The 23,653-nt window shown below is 40.4% G+C and overlaps 3 protein-coding genes across 3 annotated transcripts; 2 read left to right on the top strand and 1 right to left on the bottom strand.

The window, feature by feature from the left end:
* Window positions 1-6,676: 6,676 nt before the first annotated feature.
* LOC109431839 (copper homeostasis protein cutC homolog) lies at window positions 6,677-7,641 on the top strand. The gene is made up of 2 exons (XM_062860188.1): window positions 6,677-7,240; window positions 7,306-7,641. The coding sequence occupies exons 1-2, from the start codon at window positions 6,686-6,688 to the stop codon at window positions 7,534-7,536; spliced, it is 786 nt and encodes a 261-aa protein (XP_062716172.1). The 5' UTR covers window positions 6,677-6,685; the 3' UTR covers window positions 7,537-7,641.
* An 11,759-nt stretch (window positions 7,642-19,400) lies between these two features.
* Window positions 19,401-21,347, bottom strand: LOC109431791 (vacuolar protein sorting-associated protein 16B). The gene is made up of 6 exons (XM_019708056.3): window positions 21,132-21,347; window positions 20,541-21,064; window positions 20,457-20,484; window positions 20,251-20,398; window positions 19,547-20,091; window positions 19,401-19,486 (listed from the first exon to the last, which is right to left on the bottom strand). Exons 1-6 carry the CDS (start codon window positions 21,198-21,200, stop codon window positions 19,445-19,447), a joined length of 1,356 nt encoding a protein of 451 aa, XP_019563601.3. The 5' UTR covers window positions 21,201-21,347; the 3' UTR covers window positions 19,401-19,444.
* Window positions 21,348-21,642: 295 nt separating this feature from the next.
* Window positions 21,643-23,320, top strand: LOC109431792 (alpha-1,3/1,6-mannosyltransferase ALG2). The gene is made up of 2 exons (XM_019708057.3): window positions 21,643-21,792; window positions 21,854-23,320. Exon 2 carries the CDS (start codon window positions 21,857-21,859, stop codon window positions 23,099-23,101), a length of 1,245 nt encoding a protein of 414 aa, XP_019563602.3. The 5' UTR covers window positions 21,643-21,792; window positions 21,854-21,856; the 3' UTR covers window positions 23,102-23,320.
* The last annotated feature ends 333 nt before the right edge of the window (window positions 23,321-23,653 follow it).

Here is a 23,653-nt window from a genome sequence, read left to right as displayed (position 1 = left end):
CTCAATGATTAAAGTGGGATCCTTGGTGGTCGATCGTAATCAAGGTAGAAAGAATGAAGATTTAACTCAGTCATGTATTCCCATTTCTTATAAATATTACAAAACTTAAAATAGAAAATAGTTTAATTAGGACAATAAAACCAGAAATTTTATTTTTTGGACACTTTTTGATTTCATGCCATTTTTCTCGGTAGTTACCGGTCAACAAAACATTTTCCATGGTAGTCAAGGGTTGCTAAGAATATTGTTTAACAATTTCAGTTCAACTGGGGCACAGATACTGTCAAAATTTTTTATGGCATCCGACATTATGGCGAGCGTGGAAAGCTGGATAAAGGGTTAATTCCTTCAAAAATTATTACGACTATTTATCCAGGAATTTCTCCAGGAAATGATCTTCTCGGAGTGTGTACAGGCATTATTCCAAGAATTCCTTCAGGGATTCCTGCATGAATTTCTCCTAAGATTCCTCTTGAAATTCCTTGAAGGATTTCTTCAAGAATCTCCCAGAAAATCCTCCAAGGATTCCTTCAGAAATTCCCCCAAGAATTTATTCAGGAATGATTCCAGGTATTCTTCCATGCATTGCTGCAGGATTTCATACAGGTATTTCTCCAGGGACTCCTCCAGGAATGCCACTAAGAATACCTCCATGAATTACCCCAAGAATTTCTCCAGGAATTGATTCTGAAATTCCTTCGCAAATACTTACAGCTTTTCCTTTAGGAATTTCTCCAGGATTTTTTTTTTGAAATTCGTTCAAGAATTTCTTCAATAATTCCTTCAGGAGTTTTTCCAGGGATTCCTCCAGAGATTTCTCCAGGAATTAGTTCAAGGGATTCCTCGAAAAATTCCACCAGGAATTTCTTCAGGAATTCTTCCAGGAGTTTACCAGAAATTCCTTCAGGTATTCCTCTAAAGATTCTCCCAGAGGTTCTTCCAGGAGTTTCTTCGATCCCTCCAGAAATTCCTTCAGGAATTGTTCAAAGATTCCTCTGTGAATTCCTTCAGGGATTCGTCTAAAAATTCGTTCGTGGATTCGTTCAGGAATGCCTCTAAAAAATCTGCTAGAGATTCCTCTATGAATTCCTCTGAAGGTGTCTCGAGGAATTCTTCTAGAGATTTCATCAGAGATTCCTCTAGGAATTCTTTCAGGGATTTCTCCAAGAATTCCTCCAGAGGTTCTGCATGAAAGTTCTCCAGTGATATTCAGATTTTTTCCAGGGATTTCTACAAGGATTCCTAATAGAATTTATACAAAGTTCCCTCCAGGAGATTTCTCAAGGATGCCTCTAGAGATTCCATCAGGGATTCCTCGAGGATTTCCTCCAGGATTTTTTTAAAGGATTCCTCCAGGGATTGTACCTGAAAATTCTCCATCGATTCTTCAAAATTTCCGCCAGGAGTTTCTCCGAAGATTTCTCAAGAAATTTATCTAGAGATTCCTCACAGGCATATCTCCCGGAATTTTTCCAGGAATTCTTTTAGGAATAACTCCAGGCATTCCTCCAAAGATTTCTATAAGGATTTCTCCAGGGATCCATCCAGGCATTCCTTCAGCATTTTTTTTTTGTTTTTATTATTTATTTATTTTGTTTTGTGTATTTTAACTTATAGCTAATTCTACACTTCCCTTCAGCATTTAGTTCTGGGACTCCTTAAGAATACCACCAGAAATTCCTCCAGGAAGTGATCGAAGAATTCTTCCAGGCATTCCTTTAGAAATTGCTACGGCAATTTCTCCAGGAAATCATCCTTTCGGAGTTTATACAGGCATTATTCCAAGAAATCCTTCAAGGATTCCTACATGAATTCCTCTTGAGATTTCTCTAGGAATTCCTTCAAGATTTCTTCAGGAGTCGGAGTCCCCCAGGAAATCCTCCAATGATTCCTTCAGAAATTCTCCAGTAACTTATCCAGGAATTATTCCAGGTATTCCTCCAGGCATTCCTCCAGGATTTTACCCAGGCATATCCCCAGATTCCTCCAGAAATGCCACCAAGAAAACCTCCAGGAATTACCCCAAGAATTTCTCCAGGAATTGATTCAGCAATTCCTCCATGAATTTCTTCGGAAATTCCTACAACAATTCCTCCAGGAATTCCGTTTTGAAATTCTTTCAAGTATTTTTTCAATAATAATTTTTTCAGGGATTCCTCCGGGAATTCATCCAGGGTTTCGTTGAGGAGTTTATCCAGAAATTTCTCCTCCACAGATTCTTCCAAGGAATCCTCCAGAGATTTCTCTAGGAATTGCTTCAAGGGATTCCTCCAGAAGTTCCAAGAGATTCCTGCAGGAATTCCTCCGATGATTCCACCAGTGATTCATCCTGATATTCCTCCAAGAATTCTTCCTGGAATTCCTTCATAATTTTCTCTAGGAATTTCTTCAAAAAAATTTCCAGGGATTCCTCCCAGAATTCCTATAGAGTTTCTTCCACAATTTTATTCAGGGATTCCTCCAAGAATTCTTCCAGGGTTAGTTCCTCGGAAATACACTAAGAATTCCTCTAGGAGTTTCTCCAGGAATTCCTCCTGGAATTCCGCCTGGAATTTGTCCAGAAGTTCCTCCAGGCATTCCTCCAGTGGTTTCTCTAGAAATTGCTACTGTGATTTCTTCAGGAATTTTTCCAAGAATTCCCCAGAGATTCTTCCAAGATTTTTTGCATAAATTTCTCTCCCGGAATTTCTTCACAAATTTCTCGAGAGATACCTCCAAGAATTCCTCTAAGGAATCCTCCTGGAATTATTAACGATTCCTTCTGGATTTCTCCAAGAGTTTGCTCCAGTATTCTTGGCAGTAAGTCCTCCAGGAATTTCTCTTGAAATTCCTCCAGGGTTTGCTCCATGTATTCCTGCTGGAATACCTTCTCCGAGAACTTCTCTAGAAATTACTTAAGAAATTCGTCCAAAACTTCCTCCAAGGATTCCTCCAGATTTTTTCTAGGAAAATTTCCCGGGATTCTTCAAGCGATTGCTTCAGAAATTTCTCCAAAGATTGCTCCCATATTAACTTAAAGGATTCCTCCAGGTATTTATTCAGGGATTCCTCCAGGTATACTTTCAGAAATTCCTCCAAGGATTCCATTAAGGTTTACTCCAGGCATACCTGCAGAAATTCCTGTAGTGATTTCTCCGGGAATTCTTTCAGGGTTTGCTCCACTGCCCATAACTGCATAACAGTCACATTCGACAAAAGTAGGCATTGGAGAAAATGGAGTTTAAAGTTTGCAACATGCGCTAGTATGGAGACGATACGAAATTTCAAAAATTTGTCAATAATTCAAAATTCATCCTTTTGCAATGAAATTTTCTACAGCTCTTCTTGTATGCTGAACGAATAGTTAAAAAATAATCAGAACCAAATATGATTGATATTAGGCTTTGACACCAGTGTGCATTTCCAGTGTGACTGTCATGCGGTTACATTAATTAATTTTAGCTAATGAGACAAAACGACTTGGTATTTGTTCCACATTTTGCAGATCAAACTTATGAAGTTCATTTGGGTGGATGAAAGTACTGATAATTGGGAGATGTTCCCCGGTATTAACTCAGTATTGGCAAAAAATGCAAATGTTACAATTATGCAGTTATGGGCAGTCCAGGAATTCCTGAATTTTCTTCAGAAAATCATCTCTGGTTCTTATCAAAAATTTATTCAAGGGCTCGGTCAGAAATTTCAGAAATCCGTATATCATATTTTTCAGAGACTCACCCAATTTTTTTCCAGAATTCTCTGAATATTTATTAAATTAATTGAAGGATCCTAGATGTATTCCTCCAGCGATTTGTATTGGAATACTTCAAGATAATTTTAGAGGGATGCAGGAGGCAGGAAATTCTCCAAGAAGTCATGCAGGAGTTCTTTTTCAATTATCTCCGAGAAATCTTTAAGGAGCTTGTCACGTTTAGGTTAGATTTTGGATGGATGTAAATTTTGATGTTAGTTCAAATGAATAATAAGTAGAACCATTTAGCATACAAATGCTAAGAGAAGTGGAACACAAGTAACGTGTATTGGAAACCTCTGCTCAATCAACTTATATACTCGATCGCCTCCATCCAGAAACTATGGCACCATGCGGCAATTGTGGGACATACACACATCTCCAAGCACGAATTCACCATCCTGCCGAAAGAGTTGTGGAATCGAAGGAAATGAGAAAAGAGGTGCCGAGGCCGACACGATGAAGAGTGGTACATCACAACGTACAAGGAGAGCATTCGGGAAGTGCACTCTCTCACTCTCTCGCGATCATCGCTGTGGAGCGTGCTCGTAAGCCAACTTAGGGCCCGATCGTCATCTCAATTACTCTCGCTCACACGATCAGTACTTGGACTGTATTCGCCTCGACGGAGGCACTCTGAGAGAATTGCGCTGTGCGTGAAATTTTTTAACATGGGAAAGGATAGGAGCTGCGGGTTTTGCAATGAGAAAAAATAAAAATTGTAACATGATCATTTCCATCAGTTTCATCATGCTCATGTGTTCCATCAAGCTAGGCGCAAAACTTAAATCAAGCAAGCCGTGCTATAACCGTCACAATCGTCACAATATTTCAAGCTCTTACCGTGGAGACTCAGGTTTCCAATCAAACAATCGCATTATGATTCATAATACAACCGAAATAAGTTGCATTATGAACCATAATGCAAATCTTTGATTTGAAGAAGAAAAGTAGGCCGTTACGATACCAAAAAAGCAAGTATAAAAATAGATATTATAATATGGAGTTGCAAAATAGTTATTTATGTAACGAGTTGCAAAAATTTGTTTTTTTTTTTCAGCACGAGGCGCACATTTAACCCTTTATAAGGCAGTGGCAACTATATTGCCACCTACTGTTTGTATTTTTTTCTGTTTTATAACAATTTATTTCGAACTTTTTCTTTTGGTTTACGTAAAATTGGGATTACTAACAACGTCTGGTATTTTTTTGGTACTAAACAAAGCTTCAACAACAATTTGGGACTTTGGGAGTCATTTGTAGTCCCAAAAATGGCTAAATTTGACCGCGTGAAGAAAATTAGCTCAAACTTATTGAAAAATCATAGATTTGGTAAATATTTTAAGAAATAATCAAATTATGGGTTGACATGAGCTGAATTACACAGTTTATATTATGGGTTAAGCCCTAATCCACTCTAAAGTCTCTTTTCCGGCTTTTTGTCGAAGTCAAAAGAAGAAAAGTACCCTAAACGGGCGATAGCAAGAATATTGCCACCAGTGCTGGTGACCTAAACAGGCAGTGGAAACTACATTGCCACCTCAAAAGCTCGTTTTTGGGGTAAACGGGCAGTGGCAACTATATTGCCACCTAGATTTTAGTTTCTTTTAAACCAAAATTGTTTTATACATGTAATCATGTATACAATCATTTCCATAATAGTATGCGTTGACAACTCTTCTAGTTTTCTCGGCCTTATAAAGGGTTAACCAACGAGGCTTGCCGAGTTGGATAAATACGAAGAGTGCTGAAAAAAATCGAGTTTTGCAACGAGTTCCATACAGAATTTTATGCAATGATTTTTCCATTATAGAACTCATTTGAGTTGCATAATATTCATAATGCAACCCAAATGAGTTGCATTATTAACATTATGCTACTTTTTTCATTATGCAACACATTTCAGTGATACCGAATTGCATAAAAAATATTATAAGCGCCAGAAGAAACAATGCACGAGTAAATAAAAATCCTCAACATTACTTAACATAACTTGAACAAGGAAGCACATAAGAGTGTTTTGCAGTAATGCTGCTAGAAAATTCAAAGGCTCTTTGGGATACCCGTCAAAGAATTCCTTTGAAAACTATCATTGAGATTTCATTTCTCGGCGATTTAAAAAAAAAGTTGTTCGAAGTATTGATTTGATTGATTGATTTGTTTTTATTATAGAGACTCTTAGCCCTAGGCTTGTTCGTCTCTAAAGCATTGCTACTTATATAATTCTGGTTTTACTATATTTCCAAACAAAAACTAACGGAGTAAATTACATATACTATTTTGGATTAAAATAATCTACAATAACTATCAATTTTAACAAATATTATTCCAAATAAGTGTCTATTATAGGTCTATGTTTGTCATTAAGACAGTGGTTTACAGATTTTTTCTTATTCCCATATATTGTCATTAAAAATTCTTGGAGGGGGGGGGAGGTGGGTTGGTTGGTGCTGGCTGGCCCAATGGAATTCAGAGAAGCTTTGTGGCAGGAAATCGAGCTTACTATGGATTTCGTAGAACTCTACGATCGAACAAAGTTTCCCATCACACGAAGTTAACTATCTACAAAACGCTGATTTAGACCGGTAGTTCTCTATGGGCACGAAACATGGACTATACGTGCAGAGGAGATGGAAAAAATATATCATGAACTAATGGTTCCGTGGCTGAGAAAAAATGCCTGCGACATCAGCCATATATACTTGAACGGTCGTGTAGGTAAAATTTGTAAAATAAATTAAGTAAAATAATCTTGTCTTCCAGACAAAATGAACGCATAGGACAATATGTTACTGAAGCGACGATATTTATACATGACACACTCGTTATCAACTTTCTGTTTTCATAGCCGACGACATAGCTTGCACATCTACCTACATATATGTATAGAATATATGCTTGCTTTATTTTCACCTGGATTTTCATAATAATCTTTAAAATAATTACTGCCCGACCATGTCCTCCCCACTGCTGGAAATCTGTATCGATTCGTTCGCTTCAGCCGTGGCAGCAATCCGCGGTGGAGCAGATCGCCTGGAATTGTGCGCCGCGCTGAGCGAAGGTGGCCTAACACCATCCGTGGGATTGCTTCGCGAGATACGTAGATTCACCCTGGAGAATGTCGTTCAACATCGGGAGGTAAAGCTATATGCTATGGTGCGATGTCGCCGGGGAAGCGACTTCTGCTACAGTGAACCCGAAATGCGGATCATGCTACACGATTTGGAACTGCTGGCGCAGAATGGAGCCGATGGATTCGTGTTTGGAGCGCTGGATGAGACCGGAAATGTGCACCGGGAGCACTGCGGGTTGGTGGTGGCGGAAGCGTCGAAGCACAAAAAGCCGGTCACATTCCACAGGGCGTTCGACTGTACGGACCGGAGCAAGATGTTGGAAAACTCGGAGCTGGTGGCATCGTTGGGATTCACGACGCTGCTGAGCAGTGGACTGGAGGGTACGGCCATGGAAGGAATCCAGAATCTCACGGAAATGGTCAAATTTGTTTCAGAGGTAAGTCCGGCTTGCTGGCGAATAGCACTAATTTTGATATCCCAATCAATAATCTTCTATTTCAGAGCGAACGTATGCAACTAACGGTAATGCCTGGGTCGGGTGTTTCTCCGAGGAACGTACAAGAGATAGTTCAAAAAACTGGATGCCGAGCAGTTCATGCTTCAGCTCGCTCGCTGAGAAAGGGCCCCAAAGGAGGCTCTATTTCGATGGGAGGAAATGCAGCTGATGGCGAAGGACTGCTGGTTTGTGACGAGACAATCGTGAGGGAAATCAAAAATCTACTCACAAGTTAAAGGGATGAGATGTGTAGTTGTAAAACAAACAAAACTTTCAATTATTCAACATAAACGTTATTATGGTACCTGCAATAAAATTATGATATATTAAATATTGAGCAATAATGACTTAACCCTTTGAAGCCGGATTTATTTATAGCGATATTAGAGAGTTTTCCCTACGTATTTCAGTGGTTTTAGCAGAGGCGTCTCGTGACTAGCAGACTGACCTGTTCTACAGATTACTATTTTACTAAATGAAAACACATTAGAGTTATTTTATACTATTTATGCTTGCTGTTTTTTTTTTTGTTTTAGTATTGTGGTTTTTAACATAAGCTGATTTTTATCTTCTTGTTTGTTAACCATTTTCTGAAAAATATCTTTCGCATTTTCATCGTGAATAAAGATGCGATTCGCATTCAGATGCGCCTTTGAGCGACTTCCGAAGTTTGGTATCTAACATACTTTTAGAAAAATCCATTTTCGGTGGAAGTCATTTTCTAACGTTCTTCACACACCGACGATACTTGTTTTTTTTTTTCAATCATGTCCAACATGCTCTCTTTTCCGCAAATGTTAGAAATTTCCACCTCTATAAATTGTTTTAGCACGTAATGGCCTCGAAGTTAAAATTTAGAAACCGTTGCCAACGAGCTAGAGAACATTCGGCCCCCAGCTTCATCCACGCTGGATGTAATGCATAACAAGCGCGCACGACATTGGGTGTGCCAAAATGTGCTCTAGCTGCGCAAGTTGTTCTCAGCCTACGTAGAACGACAAACCGAGAAACCACAGTCTAAACTTTCATTCATTTCTGGTTTTGCTACACACATGTAAACTTTCCACTGAAGAAGCTCTTTGCGTTTAGCTGTGTGCCTCTGGTATCCATCGCTTTTTTCTCTAAAGAGTATACCGACCAGCATGCTAACAATCATTTACACACATTTGAGAACCTGATCGGTAAGCATAGCTGGCAAAGTATTTATATAAATACTGTGCAATCAATGTTCGTTATTCCATTTTTGTAGATATTGTTAAATAATCCTTTAATTTCCAACAACGATACAACATACATTTTTTAGCATTCTAAAACTGTAAATTTTCAACATGATTTTAAAGACTTTAGCCGGTTGCGCTTAGCGTGCGTGTTCGCGTGAGAAGCAGGCGGGAAGTGAAAAATGGGAAGAAACGTTGACAACGCTGCTGCTGGTTCTAGACGAGTAGGGAACGTATGAGCGACAGAGTAAAATGAAATGAATTCGAATGAACACTGCCGTTCGGAGGCAAAAAAAGTGAGAAAACTGTTGGTTTGGGAACAGCATCCATCGTTCGCATGAATCGGGGAACCGGTGGCATGTAGTTTCGAAGAGTCGAGCAAGAGAGAGCTGCGCAGGGCTGGCTCTCGCATGCTCTTGTTGGTTTCTGCCGGTGGATGACTTGGAGTCGTCTTTCGTTCTTCATAAACTGGGAACGATGTTAGCGCCTTGTGTGCAAGTTGTTATGGGGTATGTGTGGTGGGAGTTTTAAATTTAGTTTATTCTTTTTGTATAATATTATCTACTTAAAGATTATTTTGCGAGTTTTATTCTCAGCCTATACCCGTTCCAAGAACAGGTCGAACATGTGGACGAGGCGCCTCTGGGTTTTAGTGCTCAACAACATAAAAAGGGTGGAATATGATGCAGAATATTTTTTCTGGATATCCTAGGTCATCCAAACTGTAGTTCTTGAGTAATAGATACTAAAGTCTACGGATGTAACGGTAACTTCATTATACTAAGCTACGATTTGTATTCTATCATGTCCAGTTAGTCTTCTGAAAGTTCAAAAGACAGAATCAGATCAGTCGGGATATCCTAGGTCTTCCAAACTATTCTTGAGCTTTGTTCCCAAAGTCTACGGGTGTATGTCCAATAAATTTGTTTTTACAAAGCTACAATATGGAATCTATCATGTCCAGCAAATCTTCTAAATGTTCAATGGACAACATCAGATCAGCTGAAGTCATCATCATCATGGGGTATTATGATGTTTAAAATCTAGCCTCTACAGCAATTGAAGTTTCTGTTTTAACTATATAGAGTTATGTTGTATAATCTATTGTACTTACTGGAGCTCACAGAATACAATCAGAGACTATGCCATAACTTCGGGATATTCAAAATCGTACACACTGCCCTGCAATATATTACATGGAGCCTACAGCTAGAAACAGAACAATGCCTATTAGTCTTTGAAGAGTATTAGTAAATATGGTTCATAACCTTAGCATACCGGTCAGACAAAGACCTGAGTGACCTCTGCTGTACATATAGAAGTCGTCTCCACTCTGTTCGGTCCATAGCTGCGTGTCTCCAGTTCCGCACTCTGCGAAGGGTCCGCAGATCGTGCTCCACTTGATCGACCCACCTAGCTCGCTGCTCACCACGTCTTCTTGTACCGGTCGGATGACTCTCGAGAACCATTTTAGTCGGGTTGCTATCCGACATCCTGATGACTTGACTCACCCACTCTAGCCTCCCGATTTTCGCGGTGTTGACGATGGTTGATTCTCGCAACAGCTGATGCTTCGTGGTTCATTCGCCTTCTCCAATTCCCGTCTTCCATCTGCACTCCGCCGTAGATGGTACGCGGCACCTTCCGTTCGAAAACCCCATGGGCGCGTTAGCCCACTGCACGTAGAGTCCATGCTTCGTGCTTCAATCGTAGAGTTCTGCGGAGTCCAAAGTATGCTCAATTTCCTGCCACAATGCGCCTCTGAATTTATCTGCTGGTGTCGTTGTCGGCGGTCATCAGTGAGCCCAAGTACACGAATTCTTCAACCGCCTCGATTCCATCACCGTCGATAGAAATTCGGATAGGCGAACGCGGTGTTTCTTCCCTGGAGCCCTTTGTCATCATGTACTTTGTTAAACTGCGATATTCAGTGAAACAGGCTAGCATTGCAAATGTAGAAATAAAGCTGTGCAGTCCATGAAAGATTGGATGACCTAAATTATCACAAAACTATCATGAAGTGACCCTAAAGAGTTAAGAGGTCTATGGGTATGGATCCTATTTGGTTGTGTAACGTGACTATCTAAAACGAAATCACCTCGGAACTGGAGACAAACAGCCATGGACCGAGTGGAATGGAGACGGCTACTATGTACAGCAGAGGCCACCCCGGCCTTAGATCAGGCTAAGTAAAGTAAGGTAAGTCATGTTATAGTGGTTTGTGGTTGTTTTCACCAAAACTAAGCCCTATAAGAACAGTAAGGATAACCCATACTAATACCACAGAGAAACAGACGTAACCCTTATGCCTGGTTTACATGGTGCAAGTGACTTGATTCAAGTCAATGGAAAGTGCCCAATTGAATGTGAATTGAATGTGTAAACACCACCATTCATCTCACTTGAGCAACTAACTTGACTTGAACGAATGTTGAACATGTTGAACTTTTCGGTTCAAGTCAAATGAAATCATCTCGCTTGCCCCGTCTGAACCCGCGATTCATGTGAGTTGAATTTAAGTCATCTGTCAAATGAGCTGAATTCAATTCAGTTTGCTTACGAACCGCAAGAGTTGAACAATGTTAACACTTGCTTCAACTGAGATGCATTCAAGATCTTGCAAGTGAACACTCAAGTCATTTTCTCAGTCTTGAAGTAACCATCAAAATGGTCTAAGACGAAGGCAACTATAGGGAGGACGGGAGCGACAGTAAAAGACATGCTGTTCAGTCAGCTGTTACGATACGACTCGTTATCTTTATTTATTCAGATCGTGTACTCTCTACTTGCACTGGCTCTCATTTGAGGTACACTTGCAGACGGGTTACAACAAGTCTAAACACGTCGTTGGATTGAACATGTTTGAGAAGTTTGCAAATCAGATGCTCATCTCAGTTGAACAGTCTAAACCAGGCATTAGTACAAATTTCATTGAAAAACATCGCTGTTAATGGGTTACGCTGATCGCAAGAAATTTCTTGGCCTATATTGATGCTTGTAAAATTCAGGCAAGGAATTGCTCAAGAAATGAGAAAGCGTCGCTTTATTCCGGATCCTAGTACGGAGCTGAAACGAAACGTTACATCAAATGGGGCTTGCTGTGCTAAATTTCTTGACCATTCCGGTCACGGAAAAATAATGCACTGCCCAACTAACATTTTCAGCGCTATAAGCTTCAGTCATTTGCTTTCTGTTGTGTAACCATCGAGTAAAAGCAGTCAACGCTGAATAAAAGGAAAGCTAGTCAAATATAAATCATAGGCTAATACACGACTGCAAAACAAGCACCATACAGCTACCAAACTCGGTTTTCAGAAATCCATTGCTTGTCACTGGTGCTGCCTTTACTCCACTCTATTCCAACTCCGGGAGATTTCCCGGAAGATGTGAAAACTTGAACACATCGAATAGGAGTCCCCACTAACAAAACAGCTGCTACTATACAGTACAATTCGTTATACTGACAAATCCCCAAACCAGCAGCGCTTTAAAGGCCGTTATGCGATTTCATTACGGCTAGAAGCTGTGATAAAGAAATCGTTGGTTTACCAACACGGCTTTGTCGGATATAAACATTATTGTCAAAACAAACTTTAAGCGGGATATATGGCTACTACACAAATTCTTTACAGCTATCCATGTCTGTGCTGTGAAATTATTTGGGTTGCTTTTATTGCACTTTAATTCAATGCCGGATGATTTGCCGGAAGATGTGTAAATCGAGTAAGATTTTTTTTTTTTTTTTTTTTTTTTTTAATTTCTTTGTATTTGTGAATTTTAACTTATTGCTAATTCTTCACACAAATCGAGTAAGAGTCCCAGCCACTACAACAGCTGCTTTTATACAGTACGTTTTGTAATGTTGCCAAAACACAGAACAGCAGCGCTTCGTAGCCGTTTAAAGAACACTCTTTCAGCTAGAAGCTGTGAAGAAGAATCTGTCGGCGCAACTACACAGCTTGTTCAATGTAAACATTATTGCGTTTGACGTTTCACAAGCTTTTGCAGCAAGATGAAGTTGGGTAAGGTTTCTTGTGGCACAATTATGAAGCCTTGTCTGGAGTAAAACAAAACGGGCTATTTTCTATGTTATTTATATATAGCAGTGTGGCAGCGAGGACATCATCGGGACCAGTGGATATGGAGATCGGGAGTTCGATTTCAAGTAGCGGCAAGTACTTTAATTATTCAATTTTAAAAGTGATAATTCCAGTTCCACATGTATTGCGTCATGGTATCCATAACCTAATTATATTTAATCGTTTAATTTGGGGATGCCGTAAAACTATTATTTAACAACTGCGAAAATGCTGAAAAAGCGCCTTCTCAAGATGTTATTCAGTTAGGGGTTACATAGGAGCCGAGAAAAGAGCTATGACTAGGTGGCATAGAAGCTGATCGCACAGCATGTACAAGTGGATTAAGTTCGCCAGATTCATTGGTATAGGGCTTGCATAGAAGCTTCCGTCCATATGTACAACACAGTAACTCAGCATCAAGCCGTATTGAGGACGCTTTGTTGACGTTTACATTCACAATAAATGTTAGTTGGGTGAACGGAAATTACTTGAGCGATTCCGTTTGAAATGCATACGTCGCATGAAACATAACTGCCCAATGCTAAACGTACTGTGCTAGGTGGCAGTAATGAGAAAACGTCAAACAGGAGCAAAAACGACGCCAGCGCAGCGAGTGTATGTTTTTCATTTTTCTATCTATTTTTATCTTCTCATACTTGTTCCGATACTCTCACTTTGATGTTTTTTATTGTATTTCGGGAATTGAACCTAGGCTGCTGAAACTGGACCACGACGAAATTCGGACGCGCTAACGCTGTGTGCTACGATGCCATGTATTTTGCACCTGAAAAAATGTGCAACATAAGGTAACGTATACTTAGCTCGTGCCTTATTGAGTTGTGTTTTCAGCAACTCTAAAACAATGTGCTGGGATCTGAATGCCATCAGTTATCTAAATAAGAAACAATACAAACAGCGCTTTAATCCTTCATTTTATGAAATCGGGGTGATATGTTAAATAAGGAAACCAATACCCCACATAATTTTTGTTCCCTCAGCATCTGATTGTTTTCATATCCCAACCAGAAACCATACATAATATAAATTTTCAAACAGCAACATCTGAGCATGATAATCTAAGTGCTACGCAGCAATCCATGAAGTTTTGGTTTGTTTTTCTTTTGTTCCGAATGGTTCTGTTTCTAAAAATGTTTTACAGTTTTTTTTTTCGAACTGAGGGGTATTTTTCTGTTTACAACGATAGAAGCTTTAGTAAAGGCATGAGCATAGCATGAGCATAGATGACCGCATAATTCGTAGTTGCTACTCCGTGATTGACCAGAGCAATCGAAATTGCACAAGGAACCAATGAATAGGGCTTGGGACTAGCTTACTATTCTCAATTTATTTATTTATTCGTCGTCAATTATATGTAGACCATTTGTTACAACTATGTTTTCTTAACCTAACATTATTTTTTTAGTAACGAATTACATTCAATTGTCTCTTAAGCTTAGCTTTCGACATACCGAAGTCAATGGACTCACATTGTTCATTATATAACCTCATCATTTGATTTATAGGTCCAAACATGGCATAATTAGTACGATAGTGATTAGTAGAAAAAATGCTGCGATTCCGTAATTGACGAGTAGGTGCATAAAAATTCAATTTTGATAAAATTTCCTGTGAATCAACTCGGTTGGATACGACGTCATTTATAAATGAAATCATGGCGAATTTTCGACGTTCTTTTAATGTTTGGATATCTAACAGCTTGCACCGTGCTTCATAAGGTGGCAGAGGCTGCCCACATCTCCAACCTAGTTTGCGAAGAGCGAATAATAAAAACAGATTCTATTCGGCTGACGTGATTATCTGAAAATGGCGACCATACTATACAACAATATTCTAGTATTGAACGAACATAGGAAATATATAATGTTTTTATTGTGTATGGGTCGTGGAAATTGTAACTAAAACGTTTTATGAACCCAAGCATCTTATTGGCCTTGTTAATGATTGTATTATAATGATCTATAAATGTCACTTTAGAATCTACTAGTACACCAAGGTCTCTTATTCTTTCACATTTTTGTACTGGTTGACCTCCCAACAAAACTGTTGTGTTTGGCGTGTTTAACTTCCTGCTAATGCAAATGGAGTTACATTTTTTTACATTAAGTTTCAATAGGCTTTTCTGACACCATGTGTAAAATACATTTATTTCATTTTGGAATAACATAAAATCTTCATTGTTTCTTATTTCGAAGTACAGTTTCATGTCGTCAGCATATATGAGAATATTAGTCTTACTAAGTATAAAAGAAACATCATTGACATACAAGATAAACAAAAGTGGGCCTAAATGAGATCCTTGAGGAACTCCTGAAGTTACATGTATTGGACTTGATTTAGCACTTTTGAATTTAACTATTTGTTGACGATTCGTGAGGTATGATTCAACCCATTTAAGAAGACCTGGTTCGAACCCTATTTTTTCCAATTTAAAGAGTAGCATGGGTATATCGATACGGTCAAAAGCTTTACTGAAATCTGTATAGATAGCCTCTACGTATTTCCCATTATCCATGGCATTCAATGAGTAGTTAATGAATTCCACCAGATTTGTACTGGTGGAACGCCCTTTGAAGAAGCCATGTTGATTATGAGTTATCCTGTTTTTGATTTGCTGAAATAAATTTCCATTAATTATTGCTTCGAACAATTTGGGAATGCATGAAATAATAGCGATACCTCGGTAGTTACGCACGTCAGATTTCTTGCCGCTTTTGAATATGGGTATTAAGAAAGACTTTTTCCATGTTGATGGAAAATTACCTGTTTTAAGTGAAGTGTTGAAAAGCCAAAATAATGGCGCCGTCAATTCCAATGACAAAGACTTCAAAAATAAAGGTGGGATCCCGTCAGGTCCAGGTCCTTTAGAGGCATCTAAATTGTTGAGAGCGTCTGTAATTTCATGTACTTTAACTTGATCAACGCGAATGTCTCTTGAATATTCTGGAATTAATGAAAAGTATTCACGCTTTCGATCTTCTTCCGAAAAAGTGGTATAAACTTCTTGGAAAAAGGTTGCAAAAAGTTTGCAGATTTTTTCCGCGTTGTCATCTGTTTTTTCGTCAAGTTGCATTTCCGAAGGAAAGTTGTCTGATTTTAGTTTGCCATTCACGACATGATAAAAATTTTTTGGGCATGACTTTATTTCGAGCTCCGTTTTTGTATTGTATTCTTCGAACGCAAAATTAATGGCCAGATTTAATTGATCGCAAATATTTAAATAGTTTGATAAATTTTCATTGTTGCTATTTTTCTTATAAATTTTATGAGCTTTCTGCTTGCGATTTTTTTAATTTTTATTTCTTTATTGAACCATACAGGATGTTTTGAGTTGCCATGACGTCTTTTCTTTTTTAATGGTACTTCAGTCTGTATTATCTCAAACATTTTCTCGTAGAATATGTCAACTGCAACATCGATATTGTCTTCATTTCTCGATAGTGTTTGCCAATCAATATCACTAAGTTTTTTCCTCAAACTTTCATAGTTAGCAGAACGATAGTCAAAAACTTCTTCAAATTCACAATCATCAGGTCTGTTGTTGGCATATACGAATATAGAAAACTCAAGAGCTGTGTGAAAAACTTCATTTTTCCATAATGGGGTCAGTGATTCTGCCACACAAAAATCTTCATCAATATTTGTCATTAATAAATCTAAAAAACAATCTTGCTGATTTCTCACATGATTAATATGATTAAGCCCAAGGCTTGCTGATTTATCACAAATGAACTGAAGCGTTTCGTTTTCACCAACAATTGGGAGCAAAATGCTCTCATTGTCAATATCTGCAATAAAGTCAATGTCACGCTGATTAAAATCGCCATAAATATGTACTTTTACTTCCGGGGGTAAGCCACTAATAATATTTTCTGCAGTATTGAAAAACTTTTCATATGTTGATGTCCTGGCATTATCCGGAGGAAATGTACATAGGTCGAGAGCTCTCAACTTTAATAAGGTCAATAACGGCGCCGGCCACGTCCTTACGGTCATCGAGGATGGAAGGGAATGTTAGTAAGACAAACGTTGTTAAAAAGACCGCGACTCGCTGCATCTCCACGTTTGTCTCAGGAAGGAATTTTTTGTTAGTAGGGTAAGGTACATTGTCAGTCCGGGAGTCACCTATGGTTGGTGATATGATTTGACAATGGATCAATATACACATACCGCCGTTAACAACCGACCACTTTTCGACGCAAAATCTAGCCAAAAAGAAAATTCTATCGCGCGTCTCCACTCCACTAGGGAGCAGAAACCTTTAGTCTATTCCACACAGAAATACACTGAACGCGACTCACTTGTCGGCGCCCGGATTTTTTCTCGACCGGCGAACCCGAACTAGCACTTCCACTCTTTTGTGTAAATGCAAAAAAATGAAAGAAAATATTTATTATCAACTAAAAGTGTATTGGAAACTAGCGCCGATGGGAAGCGAAAAATTCGGAACCGACTCGAACCACGGCGTGCGCACACTCGTCCCGTCGTCGGAGCCCCGCAGAGAGAAGAGAAAAAAAAATCGCAAAAATCTAGCAAAGCCAGCGCGCGAAGCTTTGCTGCTGCCGAACTAGGGTAGGGCGGGGCAAGATGAGCACCCTAAGGATCACGTTGAGTTTATTGAAAGTTAACACAATTTTTCAAAGTACCTCTCAGTAGTTCTCTTCTATATCTTGTTTTCTATCACCCATAAACATGAGAGGGTTAAAAATTCACAATAAGGATGATTTATTTGACTAAACAAAAAAGATGATTTAAGGTCAGTTCGAACATGCTACGGGGCAAGACGAGCACCCCTACGGGGCAAGAAGAGCACTTCATTAAAATCCCAATATTTTAACAATAAATTGGTCATACACTGATTGATATAGTGAACCTTGTGTATAGCTATGGTATCACGTTCTAAAATTATCATTTTTTTTTCGATTATTGAAAAAAATGCGGTTTTATAATACTTTATACAAAATGACCCGAAAACAATAAACGATTATTAGGTTGCTTATTTTTAGAAATTTACTCAGCCAAATAGTTGCAGAGGTTACGGAAACCTATGTTCGGCACTATTGAGTGGATTACAATAATTTCAAAATATTTTCTATATTACCATCAGGCGTGCTCATCTTGCCCCACTATAGGTAAATAACTAAAATTGAATAAATTTTAATGTTTGTTTTTAGAAAATATTTTCTAATGTAAATTAAAATGCTTTGCAGTAAGCTAGTAATGTTGGCTGATAACTAGAATTATGGTAAAAATTTGATTCTGACATAAAAACCTTATTTTATTCTGATGATTTCTTATAAGAAAATGCTAAATTCCATGCTATCGACTTATTTGACAATATTGCATAATTCGTTCATTATGAAGTACCTTTTATCAGGTTTACAAACAGGATGATCATTATTCTAACGGGTTATGAAGTTGTTTGGGCAAAATTCATCATAAAAGTAGTAAAACGGAGGGGTGCTCATCTTGCCCCGGGTGGTCATCTTGCCCCGTCCTACCCTACCGCACACTACTGACTGCTTGGCGTCCCGTCGTCGGTGCCCCACAGAGAAGAAAAAAAAAATCGCAAAAATCTAGCAAAGCGAGCGCGCGAAACTTTGCTGCTGCCGAACTACCGTACACTACTCGATAGAAGCTTTAGTAAAGGCATATATAAAGTAATAAATGCTTGCATTATTGATTGTTATAAAACTTTTATCATGGTAATGCAATGAAGCAATAAACAACTGCCATAGAACTTTACAGAACTGTCAAAATCTCGTAATGCTTCAATGCTTTCATAATGTAGATTAAACGCTTCATTACTTGGCAGATGTAAAATAAAAGTTATCTTGCATTAGCTAAACTATAATACGATTGAATTAATGTTATGATATAATGCTTGTGGTTACTTGGGCGTTAAAAAGGTGATCGATGGGAAGCGAGTGGAGTGTGACGTCTGTTTCTCTGTGCTAATACTATCCCGGGAATATATAACAACAATTATTTGTGCTCATTCCACGAGTGGAGTGAGAGCAATCGAGAATTCTCACTTAGCTCTCGAATGAACTCTTTGTTTTGATTCCGATAGTCGACTCGAATGTACTTTGCTAAATACAGTGGATTATGTAACACTACTTAACGTAGTGGCAAAAGCTATAATCACAAGTGGAGACCTGAAGCTAAGGTCTATGAAGTAGTTTGGATGATCTGGAATAACTCAAAACTATCTTGGGATGACTCATCAAATTCCAGGGGGATTACAGATTACAGTTGGATGTGTAATGTTACAATTCAGTGTTTCTGCCAAGAACTAAACTTCAGGACAGTTTGGACGACCCTTAACGTACCAAAGGTTCATAAAAATATATAGTAGACTTCAGTTTGGTTCAGTAAGTGCGGTTGAATATGCAACGTTAATCAGTATAGCAGATATGGCTACTGTTACGATTACGAGTGTAGACCTGTACAGAAGTGAAATATGTATAGGAACCTATCTAGTTTAGTAGTTTTATAAAACCGCCTTTTCCTCCCCAGTGAAGCCACAGCTTTTTTGAAGGCTAGTGTTCTCCACCTTCCTATCGAGCTACCGGTCTTAAGCTGTTCCTCTGACGGAACAGTGGTATGGTTCAGCCTGAAACGCGAAAGCCAATGCTGAAGTAGATGCTGGTAGGCGGAACAACTCGCAGTTGACGAATACCATATTAGGTACATCCAACAATATATACTGCAGTAGAAAAGTTCGACTTCCTGACTTAAAGGGACGTGATATATAAGTTACGGTGGAAGCGGAAAATGCCATGATTATTAAAAAAAATCCGAAACTATTAATACTTCAAGAAGGCAAATTATTTGATCAACTTGATGGCATCACTTTTCCACTTGTTGTTCTAAAAAGTCAAAAAACGATTGAATCATCGATCACCCAGCCTTCCAAAACGACTACTCACCAATGACTTCAAAGCTTTGTCCGCGTAGTACCTCTCCTCGGTTCCGCCCTCGAGCGACCGTGCAAAGTTTTCCAACTCCGGGCGATCCTTCAAGGCCACCAGTGCATCCACAATCCCTCTCCGGGCGTTGACTCGCCGTGCCAGGGCAAGCCTTCGCTGAGGATCTTCCACTTTGTCGAGAAAGTTGTTCAGCACCGGATCCGGTGCGTGCAGCGCGAACAGCCTTAGGATTGTCCGATCGATGGGAATGTGAATGTTGAGAGATTTCTGCTTTGTGAGATTGAGCCACGCCTTCTTCTCGAATATGTGATCGAAGTCCATCCACGCCTGGCGCTTGGCTCGCTCGTTCAGGGCCACCCACTCGAACTGCGACTGCGCCACCTGGTGGGCTTCGGCCAGTTTGAAGGGGTTCTCGTTGCTGTGTTGGTGGGAGGTATCTCCCCATTTGTGGCGGCCGCAGATGTAGTACAGGGTTTCCAGCACGGATCGGTCTAGAATGGAGCCGGCTGTTGAGCTGTTCGAGTGTTGTTCCACTACCTGGAGCTCTGAAATGGGAATGCAGGTTTGATAAAAGTCTTGTGGTTAAGTTCGTAGAACAAGCATAACGGCGTTCCTAGCTTTTCCATCAGACGGACAAGGCGATAATTGCAAACAAAAGCCAAATACTGTTTTACATGTTCAATATAAGCTCTCAGTATACCTACCTAGTAAATTGATGTAATTGGCGACTAGTTGAGCGTAGAAGCTATTTGCTCCTGGTTGAGAAAAGTAGTCCGAGTAGATCTTTTTCAACCGTTGTCGTTTGAATTCGATGTTCGATGTGCTTCGTACATAGATGGAAAATTGAAGTAACTGAAAAGATTTAAACCAACATTAAAATATAGTTCAGCTTTTTGTAACAATCACATACGCTGGCTTCGTGATGTCTTCCGAGGTACCTGAAACAAGAACATCAACTTATTACAGACAAACACCGGATTTAATACTATCTTACGTTAATAGGTCCGTACATTCGGTGACCTGCAGCCTCAGTGCCATATAATTCACATAATGATTAACCGCCTCCGGCCTCGTTTGAAGCAATCGATACAGCAGCTTTTTCTTCAAAGTCTTCTCCAAAAAGAGAACCACTTTCAATATCCCATTCCCATTGCCACAGGCCACGGCCTCGTCCAGGAGGGCTTCCTTTTCCTGCAGCGAGCGGAACATTTCCAGGGAGCAACATTTACCCAAAATAAGCTTCGCCACGACGGACGCCGCCGACGGAGCAAAACTAAATTCCTGCAGCTTCTTGCGAAGCAATTTCACTTCCTCCTCCACGCTGATCCCTTTCGGCGACAGAAGAGGCATCTCGTTTCGGGACTGATCCTCCAGGATGGACGTGAGATCGGCCTCCGAGATGATCATGTGCAGCGGCAGTTCACTTTGGACGCTGGCAAAGTTGGCTTCCGAGGCCGTATCCTCTCCAAACAGGCTGCGGCGGTTACCGGCCCCAGTGGGCAGCTCCAGAATGGCCACCTGTTAGAACAGTGAGAAATTTTGTGGATGATTCGAGGGAAGTTTAAAAATACAAAAATCAACTCACGTCATCCTCGTCAAAGTTGAACGATTTGTTGGCCGAGTCGTTCCAGTAGTCGTCGTCTTTGGATTCCATTTTTGGGCGATTTCAATCGCAAATGCACGAGAAAATCGCAAAAATTGCTGGGAGTTTGCACAAAATTAATCACCGTTGTCACGATAAAAACAAAAACTTGTGATTGTTTTTCGAACGAGGGGTCCATGAATTTTATATCACTAATGAATTTTAACAAATAATTTGACAAAATTATTTTGATCTGAACGTCAGCACTCGTTCACGCAGTAATTGAAATTTGCCACTGAGGCGTGCTTTTATCATAGTGGTTTCTGCTTTTAGTGGTGTTGCGTGTACGTACACGTTACATTACACGAACACAACCTGAGTTACTGGTTGAAAATAGTAAACAAAAATCAGCTGTTCCCGGCAAAATCAAATGGGCATATTTTCAACCAGTAGATTTGCATTAGTGTTCGTGACGCCGCGCTGCGAAACCACTATTCTGTTTTGATCGCTCCTCTGACAGATCTCCTCTTGTTTTGCTGGCACTCCCACGTACCTCTAATTTTGCGTATGCAGCATCCGCGCAGGAGATTCTTCGTTCATTGCACGTAAATCGTAGATTCACTTCCGATTTTCCAATTTTGGTGAAAAGCAACAAGGATTAAAGGTAAGTTGGTTTTGTTTTCCCCCAAAAAATCACACGATTTCAATGCCATTTCCCTAAACAGGACATGGTACGCATTCTCTTCGTCCACCCGGACCTGGGTATCGGCGGTGCCGAGCGGCTGGTAGTTGATGCGGCCCTCGCCCTGCAAAACAAAGGCCACACGGTCAGCTTCCTGACCAACCACCACGATCCGGACCACTGCTTCGAGGAAACGAGGGATGGAAAACTGGCCGTCAAGACGGTAGGCGACTGGATTCCAAGAGATATTTTCGGCCGGTGTTACGCACTTTGCGCTTACGTCAGAATGGTCTATGCGGCGTTCTACTTTACCTTTTTCCTCTCGAAGAAGGAACGCTTCGATGTGGTGTTTTGCGATCTGATCTCCCTGGGAATTCCAATCCTGCGGTTGGCCCGACCCAATCCGAAGGTGCTATTCTACTGCCACTATCCGGATCAGTTGCTCTCCAAGCCGGGCAGCTTGCTAAAGAAGTACTACCGGATGCCGTTGAACTTCCTGGAAGAAGCCACGACCGGACAAGCCGACGGAATCCTGGTCAACAGCAAATTCACCAGCCGGGTGTTCAAGGAAACGTTCAAACGAATCTCGGTGGACCCGGACATTCTGTACCCTTCCCTGAACACCAAATACTTTGACGACACCGTTCTGGAGGAACAGGACCATATCGCAGGAATCCCTCCGGATAGCTTCGTTTTCCTGTCCATAAACCGATACGAGAGAAAGAAAAACCTTCCACTCGCCCTCCTAGCTTTTGAGAAGCTTCAAAAGCTGATCTCGCCCCACGAATGGAACAAACTGTTGCTCATAGTGGCCGGCGGATACGACGACCGCGTCCTGGAGAACGTCGAACATTTCGACGAGCTGGAAGACCTAGCCGAGGACATGGGCCTCCGCAGTAAGATAAAATTCCTCCGCTCGCCGACCGATCGGGAGAAACTCTTCCTGCTTCAGCGGGCCCAAGTCCTGGTCTACACCCCGGAAAACGAACACTTCGGCATAGTTCCGCTGGAGGGAATGTACCTGGCCAAGCCGGTCATCGCAGCTAACAGCGGAGGACCCACGGAAACCATCATCCACGACCAAACGGGATATCTGTGCGATCCGCTCCCAGAAAGTTTCGCCGCTGCCATGGCCAAATGCGTCAAGGACGACCGGAACTGCGAACGGATGGGCGAGATGGGCCGGAAGCGCGTCCAGCAGCGCTTTGCATTCGAGGCTTTCAGCACCAAACTGGACAACGTTGTGACCGATCTGGTGAACAAGGGGAACGAACAGAAGAAGCTGAAATAGCGACGAATTGGCTTTCCGCTGGCGACCTTTCTGCTGCTGCAGGCCATGCGGAATGTCTGCGGCTGCGGCTACTCTGACTGATCGATTGCTGCCTCTCTGTTAGTTCGTGGGCGGCGTTTTCTCCGACAAAAATACTGGGGACGACCGAATGGAGACAGCGTGTGCCACGTTAATGATTGATTGTGCGCTCATCTTGTTCCAAATCTATAATTGTGATAGTTGTAAGGTAAAAAATTATATCCATACCAAGAATTGTAAGTAATATGTGACTAACACATGCGTTTGTAAGGTGGGTTCACATTGACTGGGATGTCATTTCTCGGATCGATACTGCGTTCCACGGTTCCACCATAATCAGTTAGTCAAACACTAATAGAAATTTCTCAACATAATTAAGCAAAAAAATCCTCTTGCGAGAAATGGCATTCCGGGAAATGTTAAACCATCATCAGTTATAATTATTGTTAAAACAATTCTGATTAAGCTTCAACCTTGTTCTCGCTGTTTGTAGTTGCGTCATGTCCGCAGAGGCAATCAAAATCTTTTCAAAGA

The sequence above is a fragment of the Aedes albopictus genome, chromosome 3 (assembly GCF_035046485.1).
Source record: "Aedes albopictus strain Foshan chromosome 3, AalbF5, whole genome shotgun sequence".
NCBI classification, from domain to species: Eukaryota; Metazoa; Arthropoda; class Insecta; order Diptera; family Culicidae; genus Aedes; species Aedes albopictus.
This window is presented reverse-complemented; position numbering and strand designations above follow the sequence as displayed.